Here is a 17358-nt window from a genome sequence, read left to right on the forward strand (position 1 = left end):
TATTTATGCAACCGTTTTGTCTCAATAAAACTATACACCAGATAGTAATATTATTAACAACTGAGAGGAAATCTTGTAATAAGAGTTCTTCAGTTTGTTTCTTTCAGCGTTTAGGCCACTTCATGCCTGCTTTATTCAGAGCTTCAGTTTGCTTTAGTGGGAGTTCTGCCTGAGTAAGTCAAAGAGGATTTGTCCTTTTATATCCTTTTAGTTTAAGAACTGATGCAGTACTGATCAGATCAATGGTCCATGTATTCCAGTGGACTGTCTCTGACAGTGGCCAGTACCAGAGGGAGAGTGTACAAAACAGGGCTATTTTGGAGAGATCCCACCTGTCTTCCCCTCCAGGCTTCTGGCGGTCAGAGGTTTAGAGTCGCCCTGAGCATGGGGTTGCAGACCTGGTCATCTTGGCTAACAGCCTTGACGGACCTATTCTCCATGAACATACCTCGTTCTTTTCTGAATTCAGTTATACTTTTGGCCATCGCAGCATCCCATGGCAATGACTTCCACAGGTTACTTGTGCATTGTGTGAAAAAGCACTTTCTCTTGTTTGCATTAAACATGCTGCCTATTGATTTTATTGGGTGACCCCTGGCTTTTGTATTGTTTGAACACTTCTCTGTTCACTTTTTCCACACTATTCATAATTTTATAGACCTCTGTCATATCCCCCTTAATCATCTTTTTTTTTCCTAAGCAAAACAGCCCTAATACTTTTGGTCTCTCCGAGTATGGAAGTCATTCCTTACCCTTGACCATCTTTGTTGCCCTTCTGTGAGCCTTTTCAAGTTCCGCTATCATCTTTTTGAGATGGGGCAACCAGAACTGGGCACACGGAGGTGTGGGCACACCGTGGATTTATAGAGGGGCATTCTGATATTTTCTGTCTTATTTTCTATCCCTTTCCTAATAGTTCCTAACACCTTATTAGCTTTTTTTGACTGCTGCTGTGCATTGAGCTGAAGGTTTCAGAGAACTATCCACGATTGCTCAAAGGTCTCTTTCTTTCTCTCATATAAACTCTGATTAAATATTTGTTGAATGTGGGGAGTCTTGAGCTTGAAAAAATACTTTTGTTTCTATGCTGGCACTAATTGCGTGTTCACGTTTTAATACAGCTTTATTTTATTTAATTTCTGTTTCTGTGGCGCACGTTAACTGACAATGATTTACCATAGAAATGATGATGTTGTAACTGTGCTTCACATTTCTGTTTTTTCCCCCCATGATGTCTTTATTTTGTATTTGATCTAAAATTGAGTATTTGCATTTAAACAGTCCTTCCTGAAGACATCTGGTATCGCTTTGTCAGGGAAACATAAACACCTGTGTCTTTTCTATCAATGATATAAGATTTTGTATATTTTTTCATTAAGGGTTGTTTTCTCAAATGTTTCTGTTTGCGGGTTCTCTGTCATGCCCAATTCATATAGTATTTTATGTGAAAATTTCCTGCCTGGATGCTATAATTTTCTCTAGATCCTGTCAAAAAGAGCTCCATTATTAAATACTCTGTTCAGATCTTTGCACCATAATTTGCATAACTGCTGTCTAAAAATAAAATCTCTAGGAAGCCGGTTTTCAAAGGAAAGCAACAGGAACCCTTTTACAGTAGCTTATGATTTTTCATTATCCAAGTTTTATCTCAGGATGCATTACCTGAAATGATACCCAGTCAGCAATTGTGACTTCAAAGCTGCTGCCAAAACAAGATTTTTCTTTCATTTGTTTGAGCGTATGTAGGGGATTTAACCTTTTAGGTCATGCCTGTAAGCATTTTTGCAGAGCACTTTTTGTATGCAGCTGGGTTGGTTAAAATCAACTCTTCTTTCTGGATAGTTCCAACTTGTCACCTGCTCCTAATTAGCCATCCCAATACAATATTCTTTTGGTCCCAGCAGTCTGTCTCAGAAAGCTATGATAATCTGCCTGTCGCTGTGGCTTAATCTCATCCTAATTTACCTTTCTAATGTGTGCAGGGGGAAACAAAGATATTGAAACTAAAGAATCTTCGGCCTCAGGACTATGCTAATTACAGCTGCATTGCTTCAGTGAGGAGTGTTTGCAACATCCCTGACAAGATGGTGTCTTTCAGACTCTCCAATAAAACAGGTACCGTATGAAACTATCTACTCTCCTAGTGGATCTGGTACTTGTACAATGTCTTCCAGATGTATAGACTTCACAGGATTATGCTATAATGTACAAAATGTGGCAATACACAAACCCACCCGATGCTATGATCTATCTAGAAGTAATGGGCAGACGCAACAAAATTCAGATATTCATCCAAAATGCCCTGCAGTTGGAGTGTGTTTGGGTCAGGGATTTTGATTCCTCTCCTTACGTGATAGGAGACAGCTGTGGAATTTGTATCAGGATCTGACTTTCCCTAGCATTTAGGGGATTTCTCTATTATCTAGGTGTTTGATAAATATGCACACAAAAGTGTTGCATTTATTGTCCTCAGAGAATACAAATAATAGCCGCACTTGATATAAAAGTATCCTTAATATATTGTTTAGAAGGGATAATAAATGATTGACAGATGTAAGTGTGTTACAGACATGAGTGTGTGCTATAAACACAACCGGAGAAGGTGCTGTAGATGATAATAAGTCATATATTGATCTGTTGAACTCTTGTTACAATTAACCATTTATTAAAATAACTACTAATAATTTTAAACCTTTAGAAACTATTTATAAATTTATCCTTGATCTAAAGTCTAAAAGAAATAGCTGTAGGCCAGGATGAGTGGTACCTTACTCTGTGAAAAGTCCCAATGGAGTCAATGCGACTATTTGTAGAGTAGGATATTATTCAATGAGAGTAAAAGGATCACAGTCAAGCCCTATAAAAAGATCTTGGGTGGAAGTTTTCATAAGAACCCTCTAGATGCTCTACAGCAGTGGTTCCCAAACTACTTCCTCCGCTTGTGCAGGGAAAGCCCCGGCCAGGCCGGGCTGGTTTGTTTACCTGCCGCATCCGCAGGTTCGGCCGATCGCGGCTCCCAGTGGCCGCAGTTCGCTGCTCCAGGCCAATGGGGGCTACTGGAAGTGATGTGGTCCGAGGGACATACTGGCCATGGCTTCCAGCAGCCCCCGTGGGCCTGGAGCAGCAAACCACAGCCACTGGGAGCCGCGATTGGCCGAACCTGCAGACGTGGCAGGCAAACAAACCGGCCCGGCCCGGCCGGGGCTTTCCCTGCACAAGCGGCGGAACTAGTCTGGGAACCACTGCTCTATAGAGCTAGTCAGGAATTTTCCATCAGAATGTTTTGGCAAAAGAAAATGCTTTTTTTTTTCAAAATTGATTTTTTTTTTTAAAGAGAAAAAAAAAAATTTGCCAGTGTTTTGATTTTCTGTTCAGAACATTGAAACAAAATATTTAATTTCCGATTGGGTTAATCCGAATCAAAATATTTTGATTTATCAAATTGAAACATTTTGCATTGGGTCAGTTAGATATCAATCGGTGTCTCCTGAGTTGCCACATGGAAATTATAGTTCATTTGTCTCATGTCCCTGTTGTCCTCTAGGCTTCGGCCTCCCAACTGGACTACGTCTCCCATATCAAACTTTCCCACAGGGCAAACTTTTCGAATTTTTGACCTGCTTTCATGCTTTGTATCAATGTTGATTAGATAATTTGCAAGAAATGTTTTGTGAACTGGAAGCCAAACAGCAGAAACATTGTGTTAGCTCTGTTCAAAGTCAAGAGTAGATAATTAATAACTTCAAGTAGATGTTTTCTGGAGAACGGTTGGTTAGCAAGTGTCAAAACATGTTGAAGATTGCAAGTCAGATTAAGTGAGTTTACGCTTTAATAATATATGTTGCAAGGGCACTGAAAACAGGTAATGAATGAATGAAGCTGCCGGTTGAAGATGTAATAAGGGTTCTGCATGGATCTAGGATGAACTACTCATTGTATATACATTTGTACATTTTCCCATTTTTCTATAGTCATGGCTCGATTCCAAAGTATGACCATAAGCTTATTTGTATATCTCTGATGGTTGTGAAAGTAGGTATAATTTCAAAGACCGAGGGCCTGATTCTGCTTAGGTGTAAATCAGGAGTAACTCCATTGACATCTAAGAAGACATGCTCATGTAAACCCTGCGTGAGTGGGAGCAGAATCAGGCCTGGAGATGGTAGTCAGCAACTATATAACCCAATGATCAATGTGTACTTTGATTCCCCATTGCTATGCCTGGTCCACAGGGGATGTGAATCTGTTACATCCCCAGCTACAGAGCTTGGCTCTTTAGCTTAAGCTATAGACACACTCCGGCTTTCTGCTCTAGCAGCCTCTAGTTCAGTCCCTGGTGTGGTGGCCAAGATGGTGAGACCAGCAGAATCCTGCTCCTGCTCTGAGTTCTCAGAGATGCGATTTAAATGAGTGTTGCTGTAGTATATTTTAGCACTATTAGAGAAAGTCCTCTCCGTGAGCTTGTTAAAATGGGTCCATCAGTGAGGGCACACACCTCGTTCGGAAGCATCTGGGGCTGGCTACCATCCGAGACCAGATTAGAATAACTAGTTTGTGGTTTATTAGGAACTATAAAAGATGTGACAACTGGGCCAAAACTTGCTTTCATTTACACTGATGTTACTTCCTACAAGTTAATGGAGTTTCTCTGGATTTATACTAGTGTAACAGAGCAGAATCTGGTGTACTCTGTGTCCATTTGATTCAGTGTCTGCCTGCACATTTGTTCCACCTTTTGGTATTTCTATTGGTATATAGTGTGGAACTATTTCAATAGGAGTAACCAAAGAAGAGAAACAGTCAGAAGAGGCTATAAAGTGACAAGCAAATGTAGCAATTCTGATACGTGAAAGTGGTGGCAAGTGAAAGTCAGCTTCGCGGCTTATCACAGAGCCTGTGTGTTTAGCATCACTAGTCTCCATCAGTCTAGTCTGTAACCAAAACTGGAGGAGAAAGCTGTTGCTAAAGATCACATTACTGTTACCGATTAGAGAGAGGGCTGGATATAGCAAAGAAAATTTGTGGCCGTGTGATGGGGACTCAGAGGGCTGGGATGCCTAGTGGTTAGCACATCTGTTTTCTGCCCCTTCCCCCTCTCTCTGATAGGGGTGCCTGTTCTTGATTGTAAGCCGGCAACCTCCAGCTTCCCACCGGCATCCGGGCCTTGTCTCTTAAGAAGGTGTGATAAGGAGACTCGGGCACTCCTCCTGCACCGGGTCCCAGCCCAGAGACCTGTGGGAAGCAACACCGGCAGGGTCCCCCCTGCAGCAAGTCCAAGTTCACTTCCCTGGGCTACTTCCTACCCATAGGTCCCTTCAGTATGGGGCATGGCTGCCATATTCGAACCATTCACTCAGCAAATAAAGAGTCCAAATGAGCAGGTCCCTGCAGATCCTCAAAGGGGAGGGTGTTTGGAGAAGGCCCTGCCAGTGAGCCTTACCCACTCTGGGGTCCCCTCCCACTCTCGGCCTTCTGCCTGGCTTCCTGGAGAAGGGTTCCTTTCTCCTGCAGCCTGTCTACCACCTTTGCCTCCATTTTTGAACTCCCTTCTAACTCGCTCCTCCAGTTGGAGCATGCTTGGCAGGCCTGGAGGTGTGGGGTTTCTGGGCCCAGTGTTCTCTCTTAACCACTTTGGGTCCTTCAAAGCTACTTCTGCTGCCACTGGTTCCTTCATCCCTCCAAATTCTTGTGCACGCTTCTAGTTTCCTTCCCCGGCTCCATGAAGCTCGAACGCTTGTACCTCCCACCCACAGAATTTGGTCCAATAAAAGACATTACCTTGCCCACCTGGTCTACCTCATATCCTGGAACCAGCACGACTACAGCAACACTGCAAATGATTGTACAACAGACATGCAACGGTTGTATTATGTTTTGGTTTTGTATGACAGCACCTAGGCCCGAAAGGAACCAGCCAACCTCAGAGCCCCTTTGTGCTGGGTAGTGTATAGACATTGTGCTGGGTAGTGTATTTGATAGCTGCTTTCAACTACCTGAAAGGGGGTTCCAAAGAGGATGGATCTAGACTGTTCTCAGTGATAGCAGATGACAGAACAAGGAGCAATGGTCTCAAGTTGCAGTGGGGCAGGTTTAGGTTGGATATTAGGGAAAAAATTTTACTAGGAGGGTGGTGAATCACTGGAATGGGATACCTAAGGAGGTGGTGGAATCTCCTTCCTTTGGAGTTTTTAAGGTCAGGCTTGACAAAGCCCTGGCTGGGATGATTTAGTTGGGGATTGGTCCTGCTTTGAGCAGGGGGTTGGACGAGATGACCTCCTGAGGTCCCTTCCAACCCTGGTAGTCTATGATTCTATGACTGGTACCCACTAAACCAGGCTGCCTCTTGGAACAAAATACTTAGCATCATTAGTGTAAATGCTGCTACCACTCCACTTCCCCCTGAGACTTACGATTTAAAGATGGACGAAAGCCATACAGACGGGACAGAGAGCTCTGAGAGGTGTGGGGAGGGCAGCAGTGAGCGAAAGGTGTGAGAAGGTCAGTGCGGTTCCTAGCATCACGGCGCTGGGCATATGCTGAACGTAGGCAGCGCTGCTCTTGGCTCATGTGGGCTTGTGCAGGTAAATAGCTCTAAATATTCTTTCCAAACTATGGCCGTCATGCCTGCATGCTCATGGCTTTAACATAAAAGCAGCAATTTTGCAGCCCTGGCTCTGTTTCAGCAGCATTTTCTCATTTGAGCAGTCCCATTAAAAGCACTGTCTCGACGTTCATTTGACCCCTCACGCGAGTAAGGGCTGCAGACTCAAACCCGACTGTTTTGCCACAAAATCGATGGGCTATCCTGAACAAGAGAGGCCTCTGAAAAATGGCGATTTGCCGATGAGCCTAGGAGACACTGGACCCATATTCTGTGCTGGCTTGCATTCGATCCACGCCCATTGGGCTTCACATCAAATGGGGACACACACAAAAGGCCCCACAGTGCTCTTATAAATGATTTGTGTGCATCTTTCAACCCACCCGAAGCCCCTGCATGATGCACATTCCTAATTGTCAGTGTGCTTTTCCCACGGGCATGAGGAACCTTCGTTTCCAAGGGCAGGGAGCAGAAAGAGTGCCAATTAGATCAGTCAGTCAAGAGGCACTTTCCAAGGAGGCGGCCACTTAAAGGTTGCAGGGTCTTATGAGCTGTATTTTCTAATGAGATCTGATCCTTGTGCCACTCAGGAGCTCTCTACTAATATTCAGCAGTGAGTACCCCGGCTTAGGCGCAGGTGTGTGGGATCTGGAGCCTGCATCAGCTGCACCATCCCCCCCTTTGGCATAGAGGGTGGAAGAGGGTATGTCAGGAAGGTAGGCGGTAGGTGGGAACAGGGTAGAGGAGCTCTGTTATTTTGTGCTTATCCCCTACTGGCTTGTAGAGTAGGGTCTGCTAAGGATTAGTAATTAAGGAGCCGGAACAAGAACCCTGCTCTTCAGGATCCTTCCCCTTCTCTGGCTGTCAACACTGCAGTACTTTTCAGGTTTCTTTGATGGGCCTGGTTTATTGTCCTAGCAGAGGCCCCCTTTCCCTCCACCCCCAATGCACCTGGGAATGACCCCTTGTGGTTGCGATGCTCTTCCCCTTGTCTGTGTCCCAGATCCGCTTCCGCTTAGGTTCATTGCTTTGGAGTCACTGTCTCATGCCTGCTTTTTCCTGTTCCATTTTCAGCAACTTAAAATAGTTCCTTTTATTGGCAGAGCCACACAGTAGTAATGACTTCACCTTATCGCCCACATAAGCATCTCCCTTCTCGAGGTCTGCCAGCCGGTCTAGTGGCGCAGTTCAGCCCGGACCATGCTCTGGTTAGCCAAAGGTTCTTGCTTGAATGTGTCAACCCTGCAGCCAGCTCAGCCTGCTTGTAAAGACACAAGGTTTATATAATTTTAAGCATTAATTCTACTCTGTGTCAAACATGAATTGACAGATCATAGTAAAATGCATAACTTACTGCTTAATCTACAGAGCCAGGGAAGGTGACTTTAAATACAGGTGCTCAGATGTAATAATATGCATTGAGACCTGCATGAGTTCCTTTAAAAATGGCATGGTTCCTTTGAAAGCATTAGGGAAGATACATGATCTGTATCTGCAAGTCCACATGGCTCTTGGATTGCTACAATGATATCAAACATCTGTAGGGCACTTGAAAGGGTTAAATAGGTAACGAGGCAGTTTTAAATATTGAAATTCTGTGCTTCAGATAATTTTTGGCATTAATATGATTAATTAAAAATAGATGGAAGTTTTGATCTTAATCTACAAAGCTTTCTCGGTGCCATAGATTCACTTGAAAATATATCGGTGTGGATTAGTCAAATCGGCCTAGTTAGATTGCAGGGGTCATGACTAAAATATAACGTGGAGGTTGGATTCCAACAGCCTCCAGAAAAATTTCACGAAAGCTCACGAAAGCTCATGCTCAAATAAATTGGTTAGTCTCTAAGGTGCCACAAGTACTCCTTTTCTTCCTCCAGAAAAAGAGCACTTTTGATGTGTGTTTCCTAGCTGCAGGCAGTGTGGTGCTGGTACACAGGGCTGAGAGCCACTTCACTACTGCCTGCCTGTCGTAGCATGGGGGAGCCTTGTCTGTACCTGCTCGGGGTTGGCTCCCCAACTCCACGGGCAGCCCATGCTTTCCCCTCTAGGTATTAGCAGGGCTCTTTCTCTCTCTAGACTAGCAATAGTCATGCTTCGGGTTACCATATGTACATATTTTCCTGGACATGTCCGGCTTTTGGTTCTTAAATCGCCGTCCGGGAAGAATTTTTAAATATCTAAAAATGTCCGGGATTTTGCTATTATTATTTTTCTCCAAAGAAGAGTTGATCATTCAAGAAAGAGAGTGAATGTTGATCAATCGAGAGAGTGCCCACTTTTGCCCCCTAGCTCCCAGCGCTTGCGCCGCGAAACAGCTGTTTCACGCAGCTGGGAGGGAGGGGGGAGGAGAGGGAACTCAGGGGAGGAGATGGGGCCAGGGCGGGTATTTGGGGAAGGCCTCTAATGGTGCGGGAAGTTTGGGGAATGGGTTGGAATGGGGGTTGGGAAGGGATGGAGTCGGAGCGGGGCCTGGAGCAGGGGGGCACAAGCAAATACCGCCCCCTGTGGAGTGTCCCCAGATCCCACACACCTTTTCAGATATGTTAACCCTAGTCACGCTCTAGCATCTAAACGTCTCCTTGGAATATCCAGCCCCTCTTCCGCTGGACACTTGCAGTATTTACAGGTTTGCTGCTGCAAAAGAAGCAGTCCCCCCCAGCTTACCAGTTACCCCTCAGCTCAGTGCTCCTCTTCACGCACAGCGCTTTGATATGTTTACAGGGAAAGCAAGTAAAAGTTTATTTAATAAAGTCCACAGAGTCCAGTGATGGCAAGTACACATTTTGGAAACAAACAATAACATATAAAATAAAATCATAACATGGAATCATAGCATTCCAGAACATAGACTTAATTAACGAGAGCCTCTTATGTCTAAAGAAGTATTGCTCACCAGCACTTTCGCTGGCAGGCTGTAATCCCTTTTTCATGATACAAGATATGCTGTCAGCTTGTCTCCTCCGTGAAGGATCCAGGGTGTACCAGTGTGTTCCCTGCTATACCCTCACAGTCTGTTGTCTTTGCTTGTAAACAGGATCCCTTCCTGCTGTTGATATCTTCATGTAAAAGTCCTGTCTTGTAGATTTTACAACTTTTCTACTGCTGTCAGGCCTCCATTGTGAGACGTACAATGCCCTGTGCACACATGACCCGGCAGGGGGATAAGCATCTGCTTGAGAGGAACCTGCTTAAGACCTATCACTTCCTGGTCACCTGCCTTAACTCCAAAGCTTTGAGAACATAATTTCCAGTACGGATTCATAACTCCTTAAACATTATCCATGCATATATTTTGGAATGATTATGATGACCACTGGGCTATTGGCTTTGGAGACCTTACATGCCACCCTTTGGTAAACTTAGTGTGCATCTATATGACCCAAGGGATCCCTATAAACTCTATGCTCCCCTCTGCCCACTGCTAGCTGGCATCAAAAGGTTCTTGTGTCACACACAATTAAACTGAATCATAGTTTAAGCTGGCACTTTATCTTCTGTGGTAGGAATCAAATGAGAAAAGTTTCCTTCACTTCTAATCTCTCCATTAAGCAGCCTTCTATTTTGTCTAACTTATACTGTCTCTGTTGATTCCACACAGCATTACAGAATTATTTCATTTGAAAAAATAAGTATTTCTCTTTGCCAGCCATGGTGTTTTCCAGGAATACGGTGACAGTACATGAAAACGATCTGCAGGTGTCCAAAATCCCCAGATAAGAAGCGTAGCCAGTATAATAGAGCTGAATGCTGAGGCTGGGAATGATATTAGTTGTGTAGTAGAAAAATAAAGCAACTAATTACAGATACTTACAGTAAATTAACATGGTATGCGAGTGGAACCTACCTGAACTGCTGTATTTTAGGGATCATCATTGTTTTCCATAATTTTATGGGTTTATAAAGCAGTCATAAAAAGGTCCTTCCCGCCATTTGAGAGCTGGCCCACAGATTCTCATTTGTGGTATATTGTGTTTAAATCATGATACGTTTCCGATTGGTTCTCCATTTTTAAGTTAAAGGACGAGCAAATTGGGAAATCGTTGGAATTTTTCACCTTTCATCTTTGTTTTCCCCACTTCTGCAATTCAAAGCCAGCTTTGATTTAACCTGAATTTTTACAGTGAATGATTAAAAAACAATATCTCCTAGCATGGTCTGTTGTTTATGGTTTGGATTTTAGCTTATATAGAGCCTGATGCTGCAAATGGATCCATGCAGCTAGATTCTGGTGCCACAGTGGAGTACCACTGAAGTCAAAGGGGCTCTGCATGGGCAAAGGGGTGAGCCCAGATGGGTCTGCTTACAGGACTGGGTCCACACTAGGCATGAGATGTACATTAGGTCATGACTTGTAGTCCCACACCTTATTTTTTTTATTTATAATTTTTATTAATGTTTCCAAATACAACAAATGCACCAAAATACCAGATTCATCATAATACACAAGGTAAATAAAGAGGGTTAAGATACAGGGAGGGGAGGAGAAACAACATCTCACTCTTCAGGGTCTATGTTAATCATAGACCTCTATAAAGTCAGCCCAAATTGCTTTGAATTTGTTGGGAATTTCCTTTCTGTGGAATGTCAGTCATGTGTTAGCTGTCAGGTTGACCATATCACCAACCCAGGCATCAATATTTGGTGGGGATTGACTTTTCCGTTTTTGCAGAATCAATTTTTTTATTGTCCAAAGCTGCACGTTGGGACCATACTGCCTTGTTACCAAGTAATCTCCATGTATCAGGAATATATCCAAGAATGAAATTTAAGAGGGAGGGTCCCAAATTAGCATCCAAAATCAAATTGGTCCTTTGACCCACCTCACGCGAGAAATTCTTGATCCACAGGGTTAACACACGAGCTAAAACATATGGAGTAATACAACACTAATGGAGTTACATTTCCAACAGTGGTCAGCATTTATGGGGCCCATTACCATTAGCCTATGTGGGGACCAGCATATTTGAAAAGTGTGTTTTGGTGAATAAGCCACAGTCTCAGGTCTATCGTTGTTGGTTTTTTTTTTAACATTAGATGGAATTGTGCTCCATTGGGTTGGAGATGGTTGTGTATCCAAATCTCTGCTCCACGCCAATCTCAAATGATCAATCTTTTGCAGGGTTTTTTGGGCCGGAAAATCATAAAAGGATACCACAGACCCTGTAAATCCAGGAAGCGTCCTCCAAAAAAATAAAACCTTCTAAAAGTTCTGGAGTACCCAATGCATCTGGCCCAAATATATTCATAAGTAATGCTTTAACTGGAGATATTTCCATGCTCCAGAGCAGGGTAAGCCAAACTGCTGAAGATCTACAGATGGTTTAAATTTATCATTGACAGCTAGCTGTCACACAGTCCTCATTCCTCTGTCCATCCAATCCGTCCACAAACTTTAAGGATAGGATTGTTCCAGAGTTCCTATTTTCAAGCAGTCTCTTGCTTAAGGGTCATTGAATTTTTGTGCACCTTTGACTTAGCTGCAGAATCCACCCTCCAGCCCAAGGTGTGCATGTCAGAGTTGCACATCCTTGTGCATATACAAACCTAGGTTCCCCTGTGTCAGGTCATTTGCACACCCCTTGAGAGTGTGATGAAGTGCACACAAGCTTAGGTGAAAACCTGCTTGAAAATTTGGCCCATAACTGTATCTCTTTTTGGCAGTCAGAAGACCAAAATGCAAATAGAGACAAAAAGTCATGTTTTAAAAATTGGAAGTCAAATCCTATGGAGGACCGTGGAAAGGAGCATAGACTCTGGCAAATCAAGTGTAAAAGTATAATTAGGCAGGACAAAAAGAATTTTAAAAACTAGCAGAAGACACAAAAACTAACAGCAGTTTTTATTTAAAGTACATCAGAAGCAGGAAGCCTGCCAAACAATCACTGAGGCCACTGGATGATTGCGGTGCTTAAGGAGCACTCAAAGAAGACAAGGCCATCGAGGAGCAGCTAAATGAATTCTTTGCATTGATCTTCATTGCAGAGGACGTGAGGGAGATTCCCACACCTGAGCCATTCTTTTTAGGTGACAAATCTGAGGAACTGTCCCAGATGGAGGTGTCAATAGAGGAGGTGTTTTTAATAAATTGATAAATTAAACAGAAATAAGTCACCAGGGCAAGTTGGTATTCACCCAAGAGTTCTGAGGGAACTCAAGTATGAAATCGCAGAACTACTAGCCGTGATTTGTAATCTATCCCTTAAATCAGCCTCTGTACCCAATAACTGGTGGATAGCTAATGTAACAACGATTTTTTTTAAGAAAGCTCTAGAGGCAATCCTGGCTATTACAGGTCAGTAAGCCTGATTTCAGTACCAGGCAAATTGCTTGAAACTCTAATAAAGAACAGAATCATCAGACACACAGATGAACATGATATGTTGGAAAAGAGTGAATGTGGCTTTTGTAAAGAGAAATTATGCCTCAACAATTTATTAGAATTCTTTGAGGGGGTCAGCAAACACCGACAAGGGTGATCCAGTGGATATAATGTACTTGGACTTTCAGAAAGCTTTTGACCAGGTCCCTCACCAAAGGCTCTTAAGCAAGGAGTCATGAGGTAGGAGGGAAGGTCCTCTCAGGGATCACTAACTAGTTAAGACAGGAAACAAAGGGTAGGAATAAACGGACTGTTTTCACAATGGAGAGAGTTAAATAATGGGGTCCCTATGGGATCTGTACTGGGACCAATAATGTTCCACATATTCATAAATAACCAGGAAAAAGTGGTAAAGGTGAGGTGGCAAAGTTTGCAGGTGCTACAAAGGTTTCAGAGTAGCAGCCGTGTTAGTCTGTATCCACAAAAAGAAAAGGAGGACTTGTGGCACCTTAGAGACTGTAACAAGAGTAGGGGGTGAAATAAACAAGGGGAAATAGTTTTACTTTGTGTAATGACACATCCACTGCCAGTCTTTATTCAAGCCTAAGTTAATTGTATCCAGTTTGCAAATTAATTCCAATTCAGCAGTCTCTCCTTGGAGTTAGTTTTTGAAGCTTTTTTGTTGAAGAATTGCCACTTTTAGGTCTGTAATCGAGTGACCAAAGAGACTGAAGTGTTCTCCAACTGGTTTTTGAATGTTATAGTTCTTGATGTCTGATTTGTGTCCATTTATTCTTTTACATAGAGACTGTCCATTTTGACCAATGTACATGGCAGAGGGGCATTGCTGGCACATGATGGCATATATCACATTGGTAGATGTGCAGGAGAACGAGCCTCTGATAGTGTGGCTGATGTGATTAGGCCCTATTGATGGTGTCCCCTGAATAGATATGTGGACACAGTTGGCAATGGGCTTTGTTGCAAGGATAGGTTCCTGGGTTAGTGGTTCTGTTGTGTGGTATGTGGTTGCTGGTGGGTATTTGCTTCAGATTGGGGGGCTGTCTGTAGGCAAGGACTGGCCTGTCTCCCAAGATCTGTGAGAGTGATGTGTCGTCCTTCAGGATAGGTTGTAGATCCTTGATGATGTGCTGGAGAGGTTTTAGTTGGGGGCTGAAGGTGACGGCTAGTGGCGTTCTGTTATTTTCTTTGTTGGGCCTGTCCTGTAGTAGGTGACTTCTGGGTACTCTTCTGGCGGTGTCAATCTGTTTCTTCACTTCCGCAGGTGGGTATTGTAGTTGTAAGAACACTTGATAGAGATCTTGTAGGTGTTGGAATTAATTTGGAATTAATTAATTGGAATTAATTTGCAAACTGGATACAATTAACTTAGGCTTGAATAAAGACTGGGAGTGGATGGGTCATTACACAAAGTAAAACTATTTCCCCTTGTTTATTTATCCCCCCAGTGTTCTTGTCAACTGCTGGAAATGGCCCACCTTGATTATCACTACAAAAGGTGTGTCCCCCTCCCCCCTCCCGCTCTCCTGCTGGTAATAGCTCACCTTACCTGATCACTGTCATTACAATGTGTATGGTAACACCCATGGTTTCATGTTCTCTGTGTATATAAAATCTCCCCACTGTATTTTCCACTGTATGCATCCGATGAAGTGAGCTGTAGCTCACAAAAGCTTATGTTCTAATAAATTTGTTAGTCTCTAAGGTGCCACAAGTCCTCCTTTTCTTTTTGCAAGTGCTACAAAATTACTTAATTTAGTTAGATCCCAAGTAGACCGTGAAGATTTACAGAAGGATTTCACAAAACTGGATGACTGGGCAACAAAATGGCAGATGAAATTCAATGTTGATAAATGCAAAGCAATGCACATTAGAAAACATAATCCCAACCGTACATACAAAATGATGGGGTCTAAATGAGCTGTTATCACTAACGAAAGAGATCTCAGAGTCGTCATGGATAGTTGTCTGAAAACATCTGCTCAGTGTGCAGAGGCTCTCAAAAAAGGTAAAAGAATGTTGGGAATCCCAAGGAAAGGGATAGATAATAACACAGAAAATATCACTATGGAAATCCATCAACATCTTGAATGCTGTGTCCAGCTCTGGTCACCCTGTCTCAGAAAAGATATGTCAGAATTGGAAAAGATACAGAGAAGGGCAATGAAATTAATAGGCAGTAGATTTAAAACAAACATAAGGAAGTCCTTCTTCACACAATGCACAGTCACCCTGTGGAACTTGTTGCCAAGGATGTTGTAAAGGCCAAAAGTATAAATGGATTAAAAAATGATTACATAGGTTTCTGTAGAATAGGTCCATCAATGGCTATTAGCCAAGATGATCAGGGATGTAACCTCATGTTCTGGGTGTCCCTAAACCTTTGACTGCAAGAAGCGAGGACTGGACAACAGGTGATGGATCACTTGAAAATTGCCCTGTTCTATTCATTCCCTCGGAGCATCTGGCACTGGACCCAGTGCAGCCATTCTTATGTTTTTATTAACATGCTTTTGATTCAGGTGTCATTGATCTAGCAGCATGTGATCTAGTAAGAGAAGCACCTTTACCCTCTAAAGCAATATCTATCTAAGGCAATCATCATAAGTATCAGTAGAGACCTAGTTTTTCTCTTTGGTTCAGAGAATATCAGCACCGAGTCACTGATCAGAATATGCTTCCATTCTATCTGTGTATGGTCCCCTGCCAATTCAGTTTTGCTGATAAGCCCAGAGGGGCAGGCATAGCATATAGGGGCAGAAAGTACTCAGTAAATAGAGGGTGATAGGTAAATGTCTTATAATATGAATAATCATAAATTATTGACTGACTGTTGGTAGTATTAAAGACTTAAAAAAAAAAAAAGCTACTGGAGGGCAGATTGTCACTCCGTTTAAAGCTTTGCCTATACTGGAAGTGAAGCCCAGAGCTCAGAAATGTAACAAACACTTGACACTTCACTGAGTACTTCATGCTGAGTAATCTGATATTACTCCTTTAAGGCTGATTTCAGAGTAGCAGCCCTGTTAGTCTGTATTCACAAAAAGAAAAGGAGGACTTGTGGCACCTTAGAGACTAACAAATTTATTAGAGCATAAGCTTTCGTGAGCTACAGCTCACTTCATCGGATGCATTCAGTGGAAAAACAAAAAAACTTCAAAAACAGACTCCAACAAGAGACTGCTGAATTGGAATTAATTTGCAAACTGGATACAATTAACTTAGGCTTGAATAGAGACTGGGAGTGGATGGGTCATTACACGAAGTAAAACTATTTCCCCATGTTTATTCCCCCCCCCCCCCCACTGTTCCTCAAACGTTCTTGTCAACTGCTGGGAATGGCCCACCTTGATGATCACTACAAAAGGTCCGTCCGTCTCCACCCCACCCCACCCCGGCTCTCCTGCTGGTAATAGCTCACCTTAAGTGATCACTCTGGTTACAGTGTGTATGGTAACACCCGTTGTTTCATGTTCTCTGTGTATATAAATCTCCCCACTGTATTTTCCACTGAATGCATCCGATGAAGTGAGCTGTAGCTCACGAAAGCTTATGCTCAAATAAATGTGTTAGTCTCGAAGGTGCCACAAGTCCTCCTTTTCTTTAAGGCTGACATTGAGATCTAGATCTTTATCTAAAACAATCCTAAACCAAAGCAAAGCTTTGAAAGCAGCGTGGAGGCTTGCTGGCTGGCTCCATTTTGGCCAGCGACATTCCATTGGAAACCTTTCAAAAATGGTTTTAATATGCATTGTCTATGTCTTCTGCAGCGTCGTAGAGGTTTAGCCTGTGTGCAGCTCTTGGGCAGAACTTTTTTCAAGGGGGCATCACATTTTAGTTAGTAGAGCTCCTCAATATTTTTAAATCATTGTGTCCAATACTCTTTAATTCTAAAAAAGGAAAAATAAACCGGGTGTGTGCATGTGTGTGTTCATGCGTGCGAATGCACAAATCAGGTTTTTTTAGTTAGATCCTCAGCTGCTGCCAACTGATGTAGTTTCATGGAAGTGGAGGGAGTGAAAAACCTGTGTCATAAATATAAAGGGAAGGGTAAACCCCTTTGAAATCCCTCCTGGCCAGGGGAAAGCTCCTCTCACCTGTAAAGGGTTAAGAAGCTAAAGGTAACCTCGCTGGCACCTGACCAAAATGACCAATGAGGAGACAAGATACTTTCAAAAGCTGGGAGGAGGGAGAGAAACAAAGGGTCTGTGTCTGTCTGTATGCTGCTTTTGCAGGGGACAGAACAGGAATGGAGTCTTAGAACTTTTAGTAAGTAATCTAGCTAGGTATGTGTTAGATTATGATTTCTTTAAATGGCTGAGAAAAGAATTGTGCTGAATAGAATAACTATTTCTGTCTGTGTATCTTTTTTGTAACTTAAGGTTTTGCCTAGAGGGGTTCTCTATGTTTTTGA

The 17358-nt window shown here is 42.9% G+C and overlaps 1 protein-coding gene across 2 annotated transcripts in view; it reads left to right on the top strand.

Annotated features, from left to right (window-relative positions):
- Window positions 1–17358, top strand: part of MDGA2 (MAM domain containing glycosylphosphatidylinositol anchor 2) — a 662813-nt gene that overhangs the window by 355486 nt on the left and 289969 nt on the right. For both annotated transcript variants that reach the window (XM_077820812.1, XM_077820813.1), the window contains exon 5: window positions 1983–2115. In XM_077820812.1, coding sequence (XP_077676938.1) covers window positions 1983–2115 — 133 coding nt within the window. The remainder of the gene's footprint in view (window positions 1–1982; window positions 2116–17358) is intronic.

Source organism: Eretmochelys imbricata, chromosome 6 (assembly GCF_965152235.1).
Source record: "Eretmochelys imbricata isolate rEreImb1 chromosome 6, rEreImb1.hap1, whole genome shotgun sequence".
Taxonomy (NCBI): domain Eukaryota; kingdom Metazoa; phylum Chordata; order Testudines; family Cheloniidae; genus Eretmochelys; species Eretmochelys imbricata.